Below are 9151 nucleotides of genomic sequence, written 5' to 3' on the forward strand. Positions count from 1 at the left end.
AACTCGCTACTACTCGACGAGTAGGGTAACCAACTCGTCGAGTAGACCTTGGAAACAAAAGAATTCTTATTTAAATCAATACATGAGAATCGGGGCGTTACATATACATACACATATACACGTACATATATACCACAACTCATTCATGTATATAAATATACATATACAAACATAATCCATCACAAGTTAGTGAAAAGTATAGACATTACAATGTTAAATTGTGAAACGAGTACTTGATCCCGAAGGGGCACTCAATTTTATGAACGATATTAATAGCTATAAGTTTGTGAAAATATGGATAATCATGTATAGTAGAGGTGTGAAAAAAATGAAGCAAAAAAAAAACGAAGTTTGGTGCCTGAAAAATCCGTAGCTAATCTGTAGCTAATTAGCTACGGATTAGCTATGGAATTCTAACGAAAAGCATACTCCGTAGCTAATCTGTAGGTAATTTATATCCGTAGGTATTCCGTAGTCAATTTGTAGCTAATTAGGTACGGATTGGCATTAGCTATTCCATAGCTATTTAGCTACGGAATAGCTACGGATTGGCATTAGCTATTTTGTAGCTATTTAGCTTTGGACTGGCATCCATAGCTATTATGTTACTAAACTAGGATATCTCATTCTGTAGTTAATCCGTAGCAATTCGGTAGCTAATTAGCTACGGAAATTTTCCGTAGGAAAACCCTATGTTTTCTAGTAGTGTAAGCAATTAAGGATATTTTGGATGTTATAAGCATACAGTTATTGATGGTGCATATTTGGAGATAACACATAATTTTCGTAGTTCACCGACAAAAACCTTTATGTGATTTACCTTTTTTCAGTCCACACATGTTAAACTGTTTGTGGGTTTATCTTTTTGTGCAATTAATAATGCCTTGTAATGTGTGCTTTGTAGTTTATATGTATACATGTTTCTATATAATTCTATCTTTTACTTAACTTGATCAAATCCTTGTGTAATTATATATATCTGCAATGTTAATCAATATCAAAATTTTGCCTCTTATAGAAATTTTATATGATGAGACGATGTAAAGATAAATCAACTTAGAGAGTGTTGAAGATTGACATGGCATGACCTACCGAGCTAAATATAAGAGCCTTTTGTAATATATCAAAACAATTGAATGCTTCAATCATGCAAAGTTTGTAATAGATGTTCTTGCTTTAGCTATTTGAAGGTTAAAATAATTTCTTGCTATCTATGTGAGCTTGTGAACATGCTTTTCAATGTCAAGATCCATGTATTTTCACTTTTTTGGGTGTTGAAATTTGTAAATTATGTCTGTTTGTCATTTGTTAACTTTATCAATCATATAATATATGTATCTATGCTGAATATATGGATGATGTTGTAAAATGAGAAAATATGTGGATCACCTCTAAGCTCTAGTTTGGTTTTGATAAATAGAAAAGAAGCATAAAATGGTCATTTGTAGCATTCAACATAGCCAAAAAACGTAATCAAACAACATGATTTTAATCATAGTCAAATTTAGTCAAAGCTTCATACTGAGTCGGCCTGACTCACCGAGTCATGCCTGACCGTAGCAACTATCAAACAATCCCTTATAAAATACTCACATTTTAAAACACATATTGTTGTGTGTAGCAAAACCATTATGTCCGAATCAATTTCCAAAATACATATGATCGGATCAACCGAAAACAATGACCTGATGATTACCTTATTGGAGATTCAATTGGATGCGGATGACTGGCGACAAACGTACTAATGTACACATTGATCCTGACATGGAAAACAATCACTTCAATTACCTTAATAATCTCAGGGCACTAAACTTTCACCACGTGGTACAACATCTTCAATCATGCAAGACTTCATTTTCTTCATATTAAATTCGAATGGGATTCACGCATTTGATTATCAAGGGCGTGAGTATTAAATTTAGTAGGTCCATAAGATAAGATGTCTCTTTGGTATTTACTGCTGAATAAGAAAGGGAAGTGATATTTCCACTTAATAATTTTATCAATCCACATGAGGTACAACACCTTTACAACTATCGTACAAGTTGGTAAAACATACATTTCAAGTGGATTAATCAATTTATCAAGTGGAAATATCACTTCCCAATAAGAAGTTGCAGAAAATGAAATTATGATACATATATATGGTAATTTAGGAATGTCACATGAACACACAGTTCTTCAATTTTCTTAATTGACGATGGTTAAGCAAACATGGGTGTTGTTCAATTTTCTTGATTTGCTGTAACTGTTATTTGATTCCGAATTCTGTTCTGTTTGTCATTCGTATTTTGAACTTGTATTTCTATCCTTTGTTATTCCAAACTATTTTTCCCCGTAAACTTTTCGATTACCAATTGAAGAACCATGCATATTTTCTATATGCGATAATAAAAACCTTTCCATAAAAACAACTTACGCTTCACACAACTGCATAAATTGCAACAAGTTCTTCCACCTCAAGAACGACGTTTGATGACTTTCATCAAACACCTTGTGAATTTAGTTAATAACTTGCCCTGCCTCATTACAGAAGTTAGTACTAATTAGTATAGGAATCCCAAAAACAATATATAAACCCAATCCGATAGGTGCTACTGAAATGTTCTCTGATACTTCCTGTTAAAATAGATTTCACAAGATTAGTTTAGTTTGTTTTCTTTCTTTCTATTAATATATATAATTTGTAAATTTCATAAACCACTTTGCATGTTGCAACCCACATGAAACATATTTTGTCGGATTGTATATTCAAAGTAGCGAGTGTAACTAAAATGTGGGTCGGAGTCGGACAACCAAAATTATCTATATAAGTCCAACGCTATCGGCCATATTTTGCACAAACTCATCAATTCTCTCTTGTAAACAATTAACCTTCAGGGTTTTGTAATAATCCAAATATGGCTTTATCCGGAAAGTTAATTGGTTATGTAGAGATTAGTAAGAAGGGAGATGTCTTCCATGATCTCTTTAGGCACAACCCCAACGAGATAGCTGTCATATCTCCTGACAAGATTCATGCTTGTGAATTGGTTGATGGTGATCGAGGGACTGTTGGATCTCTTGTCCATTGGCACTACAGTCATGGTAGGTATTACGTAATAGGAAAAAACCTACTTTTGTTTCTTTGTTCATACATTCTTTTTCATCAAAAAAATATTATATCATATCTAATTACTAACAATACTGTACGTCTTTGCATCTGGGTGTGAAAATAGAGGGAAAGAAGAAAATTGATAAAGCGGTAATCGAAGCTGTGAATGAGGAAAACCATATGATCGTGTTCAATGTAGTTGGAGGAGATCTAGTGGATGATAAATTCAAGACCATGAAAGTCATACTGCATACTGAAAAAAAAGGTGATGCACAGGTGATTACTTTGACACTTGAGTTTGAGAAGCTTGACACAAGTGTACCCTATCCAATTTCTTTTATGGACTGGTTTTGCCATATGCTCAAGGATATAGATGCCCATGGCAAAACTGAGTAGCTCTGCAACTTCTAATAAATGAATCAAATTAAGAGGGAAATGATGTTCGAATAAACTACATCTTTGAAGGTGAATAAAGAGATAGAAATGATCAAATGATCAGTATTTGTGTAATTCGTATACACAAAGTAATTTGAAGCAATGTAATACATTGTGATGAATAATTTAATGTGTGTGTATCGTTATTATGGAGTTTTATACTAATAGCGTTTTCATAAAAAATCATTTACCCATCTTTCGTGTTTTTAAATTTAAAATATAAGCTATTTATATTTTTGATAAACCTAAATTACCAATATAACCTCCCTTCGGGTTTTTCCTTCCCCATAAGGCTGCAACTAATCGCATGTCTTCCCCATCCCGTTCTTCCTCCGACGATCAGTATTGGAAGGTTCTAGATCTCTTTCTATTTCTCGTCCTTCCTCCAAATAACACAATACAGATCTAGTTTTTGGGAAGTTTTCAAAGAAACGATCATGACAAAGCACTATTGCTTTCGTTTGAAAGGGTGATAAATTTGTGATTGAAAACCTTCCATGAATCTCTGTTTATGTGAACTGTGAAATTTGATAATGCTGGTATAGACTGAATAATTTTCTGCAAGAACATGTATAGCGTAAAATCTTGCATTTGTGTTCAAAGAAATCGTAAAACATCGCCTGAAAATCTGAAATGCTCTCGAATCATCGATTTTTTTTTGCTTCTTGGCAAAAACGAAATCCATATCGCAAATGGGTGACTAGAAAAAGTTGTGTGTCTCCTGAAAAGCCATCTAATCTTCGATTTTTCTGCTTCTTGAACAACTCTGCTGAACCGTTAACAGTAAGGATGAAGACAATGGATCTTTTGCTCAACGGACAAGATATGGAGAGTAGATGGGAAGAAACAAGACGAGGGATGGATGTGGGCCAATTGCTTTAGATTTTCTTTTGTAAATGGTAGTTTTTAGGGTTAATAACAAGGTTTTTAGTTTGTCCGTATTAGGTCACGAAGGTTTTTTTTTGTGCGTATTAGACCAATATGGTTGTTATTAGCGTTTAGAAATAACCCTTTTTACCGGTTACCGGTTTTAACCGGTAAAAAGGACTATTTTAAACGGTAATAACAACCATGTTGGTCTAATACGTACAAAAAAAAACTATAGTGACCTAATACGGACAATCTGAAAACCTTATTACCCTGCTAAGTCATTAACCTTAGTTTTTATGACTAGGATCAATTGATAAAAAACTTGATTATTAGGTTCCGAAATGATTTTTTTTTATGGAAACTCTACACACGTGTATATTTGCATATCAATCTTTTTCCAAGTGAAAATTTTAAAAAAGGGGAGTGAAATATCTACTTCTTATTTTATTTTCCACTTATATAAAAGTGGTTTCCCTTTTATACCTTTTATATCTTTCTTTTAATTAATAATGGGATTTTCTAATATATGCTTTAAGAGCACATTTAAGAAGCATTAATTGATTATATATATTACCATAATTAATTATAAAATACATTAATAATAAGAAATATTACCATAATTAAATGTGAAGTGCATTAATAATTTTCATATAAATGTATTTCAAATTTAATTATGGTAATATTTTTTATAATTAATACTTCTTACGTGTTCTTAGGGCACATATTAGAAAATCTCATTATTAAAAATATAAGAAAAACAATATTTTCTAATTACCAAATATAAATAAAGAAATAATCGGCATATTTGTTATTTTCTTTTTCCTTTTCTGTTTTCTTAATTTATCAATTTCTTATGTGCTTTTTTCTTACGTAGAAAAATTAATTTTCTTTTTAAATATTTATCATTTTATAAAGTCAATACTAATTTTCATCGTCACATAGATAATGAATATTTAAACCTGCTCTATCATGTAAAATATAAATAGTTATAGTTCGTTTCTAACTATTTATCTTTATTTTAGTGCTGATCATTGTTATTAATCTCATATCAATTTTATGGCACAGACTTGGTTCATAAAAAAAATTATTAAACACATGCACTACATCATAAAAGAAACACTAAAATGAAAAATAATGTTAAAACAAACTTGTCCAACCAAAATATTCAAATCAAAATAATGTAAAAAAAAATTGACAACAAAGAAACATTCACCCTATACTAGTTGCATATCAACACTTAAAAAGTTGGATATGCATTTAAATCAAATAAGTCGTTTCTAGATACTTCATTGTTTGTTTGAAATGCAAAGTAGAACTCAAATGATTGTGTGTTTGTGATGATTCCACAAGCTCAAATCTTGAAGGGTCTCGTGTGGTTGAACTTATTCTTTTTTTTTTTTGGATGTCTACCCGTTGGTCAACGAATCAAAGGCTCAAAGAATGCATCAGATTCAGTCAAGAGTTTAGTAATGATTGAAGTAGCAAATTCTTTCTTACTTAGAGGCCACATTTGGTATTTTGAAGACAATTCACTAAGCAGCTTATCAAATTCATTGGCAACATCATTGTGTGAATTATCTTCTAAATTCAGACGCAAGGTATCAATCCTCCAAGGTGAGTGAATGAGATCCAATGAAAGTGGCACTCCTTGCAAACGATTTATCTTGTGAGCACAAGGAAGACCCATGGCCGCCATTAAATGACCGGTGCAAGGATTCATTGTACCTGAAAAAACTAAATAGTTAATATGTAAAAGGTAATGTGCTATAACAATTTAAAGTACAGTCTTTGTAATATTACCATTTTTCATTTTTTTTAATTGCATGTGTATCTCATTTAGTGCAAAGTGAGATACATGATACAAAAGCTCTCTGAAAGAAGGCACATTACACTTATGAAGAACTTGAATTCTTTCACTTGTGAGTTTCACTTTAATCTCGTTGAATTCATGTGTAACCGCAAGACAAATTTTTTCTTTAACTTCTTGAAAGCCACTGGTAGATACTTGCAGATACAACTTGAGTTTAGCATGAGCACCTTCAGCCCTTGAAGATGAACGATTACCAAAATGCAAGCAAGTGTTTGTCCATTCACTAACAAACTTTTCTTTCCACGGCAACCATGTGTTTCTTATGTACTTCAGTGCAAATTTTTTCGTCTGATACAACAACTCAAATTCAGCCCAAGTATTCTCAAAAATAATTGGTGTAATTGAATACGCTACGTTTGTCCAACTTGACATAAAATTATTATACTCATCACCATGTTCAAAATGCTTCTTGCAATTTGCTAACACGTTCTTTTCGATATGCCAAGTACACAAAAGGTTTCTTGTGTTAGGAAATACCATCTTCATGGCATTCATTAATGCCAACTCTCTATCAGTCACAATAACGGACGGGTCACAATTTTCAAGAATCTTCTGAAATGCACTTAATGCCCAAATATAACTATCTTCGTCCTCTTTCTCCAAAAAAGCAAACCCAGAATAAAATGAGGTATTAAAGCATGAAACACCAATGATGTCAAGGAGAGGCATGTGATATTTTTTTGTTTTGTATGTGCAATCCATCACAAAGATCGTTGAGAATATTTTGGCCAATTTAATTGACAAAGGATGTGCGATGAACAAATGAGTTATATGCCCTACTGTATTATATAAAATATCATAAATAAAACTCTCTGTTTCAAGTTCTTCAAATAAGGCACTAACTAGTGATCGATTTTTCAACTTTTCCTTACGGAGTCTTGTCTTCAAGTTGTATATAGTTCGCGAATCAGCCGGAAGGTTTTCATTTCTCTGACGCAAAGAAGAAAGAATTTTCCTTAGGGGTATGCCAGAAAGCGACATGTTTGACACTTTGTACGTCATCTAATGATAATCGACGAAATGATGGATGCCCAGAGATATCAATAGATGGTTCATGGTTATGAGTCAAGTTTTTTGCATTAACTACCCAAGAACCATCAATTCCTTTTTTACCTACAATCTGGAAGGGGCATTTGATCAAAAGAGATCTGGTGTTCCTCTTTCTTTTATCACCAATACACAATCTATCACCAATACACAATCTATCTTGTTGATGTGTGATTCCGGGGACAGAATCATTCTAAGGTGGAGAGAATTGTAACGCCTGTGTTTCTGGGCTTGCCATTTTTAGCAATGTAATGGTCTAGGTTAACCTTTGTAACCCGTTCTGAAATAATAAGATTGTATTATTTGAGTATTATGTGTTTTGTGCTTAATTGCTTAATTATGTGGTTTGATTAATTAAGAATAAAAATAAGCATCAAAATTTAAGTGTAAAATAAACTTGATATCTTTAGATAATGTTGTAGTAGTTGAAACAAGGTTTCCGAAGATATAAAGAATGCCGAAATCCGAGTTATAACGAGGAAGTTATGACCTGTCGAAGTTTCGCGACAGAACCGGCACCGCTGATTAAAGTAAAAAGTGGAATTTACGTTAGAGCGATATTTAGCCTTAGTGATCTAAATGAGAATCGAAGATCTCTTTGTTAGTTTCAAAGCGATAAAAAGTTAGGCGAGAACGGACGTCAAACGAAGAAGTTATGAATTTATAACGAAATTTTCTGTCCCGGCCTATTAAAAATATATAATAAAAATAAAGTCAAAATTAGCCAACGGAGTGTAAACGAAAGTTGTAGAGCATAGTCTCACCTTTCCGTGGATATAAAGAACGTCGAAAACGGAGTTCGTATGAAGAATATATGAATTTCCGAAGTTTATTAATTAATTTGTATTTATTTTTAAATCAAAATTCGGAAGCCTTATCCGAAGGCGAGTCATCGATCCGATCCGACTTACGCGCCGCGTAAGTGAGTACGCCCCGCGTACTCCGAATAGTGTCGACACTTCGGATGACGCATGCGCTTACGTTTCTGCGGCATGTACGCCCCGCGTACGAGGAGCTTCCAGCCTCCTATAAATAGGATGCGAGGGTTCCGGGTTTAATTGCTAATTTCCTCTCGTTTTTGTGCCGAAGCTCTGCGTTTTGACCCCCGAAGCCATCCCGAAGCCCCGGTAATATTCCCGAGTCCCGAAGCAAGTCCCGAGATCCCGAAGATCCCAAGAAGTGCGGTTTCCGAGCCGAAGCTCTGCCCGCGAGAAGTTCGATTTTCGTAGAGATCTTCCAGATCTGCTGAGGATTATGACTTTTGCAAGCCGTAGTGCTGTCCGATCATCTTCTGATCAAGTGAGTGTATACTACCTTTCATAAACGCAATAATAATACAAGTATGGTTCAAGTGTATTAAGTTTATTATCGTTTATACGTGTGGATGTGTTGTTACTTTCTCATAACGTATAACTACGAAGTATTTTATACGAGATATGTGTTATGTGTATATTTTATTGTTATGTGTGTGAATGTATATCCACTTTCTTCTATCTTACAGATATGATTATTTCTATATGAAATACGTGTTATTTGTGTGTGCCTCATCTGTTATATGAAAAATGTATCGATCAAGCATGCTATACAGGTTTTGAAAATATGTATAAAAATGTATGTTTTTATCTACTAATATGTTGGGTAGAACATGGGTAGATAGTTGGAGTGTAATAAACAGATGAGAGGCCTCGTTGTTGTTTTGATCCAGTCATCCGGTGTTATTCATGAAGAAGAAAGATGGAAGTATGAGAATGTGCATTGATTACAGAGAGCTGAATAAGGCAACAATAAAGAATAGATATCCGTTGCCAAGGATTGATGACCTATTCGATCAACTA

The 9151-nt window shown here is 33.4% G+C and overlaps 2 protein-coding genes across 2 annotated transcripts; one reads left to right on the top strand and one right to left on the bottom strand.

Moving 5' to 3' along the window:
• The first annotated feature begins 2855 nt into the window (after positions 1–2855).
• On the top strand, positions 2856–3677 carry LOC145048059 (kirola-like). The gene is made up of 2 exons (XM_078996467.1): positions 2856–3087; positions 3219–3677. The coding sequence occupies exons 1-2, from the start codon at positions 2901–2903 to the stop codon at positions 3488–3490; spliced, it is 459 nt and encodes a 152-aa protein (XP_078852593.1). The 5' UTR covers positions 2856–2900; the 3' UTR covers positions 3491–3677.
• Positions 3678–5816: 2139 nt separating this feature from the next.
• LOC145046800 (protein FAR-RED ELONGATED HYPOCOTYL 3-like) lies at positions 5817–6938 on the bottom strand. Its single transcript, XM_078995059.1, has 2 exons — positions 6200–6938; positions 5817–6124 (listed from the first exon to the last, which is right to left on the bottom strand). The coding sequence occupies exons 1-2, from the start codon at positions 6936–6938 to the stop codon at positions 5817–5819; spliced, it is 1047 nt and encodes a 348-aa protein (XP_078851185.1).
• Between the last annotated feature and the right edge of the window lie 2213 nt (positions 6939–9151).

The sequence above is a fragment of the Lactuca saligna genome, chromosome 5 (genome assembly GCF_052625555.1).
Source record: "Lactuca saligna cultivar CGN05327 chromosome 5, ASM5262555v1, whole genome shotgun sequence".
NCBI classification, from domain to species: Eukaryota; Viridiplantae; Streptophyta; class Magnoliopsida; order Asterales; family Asteraceae; genus Lactuca; species Lactuca saligna.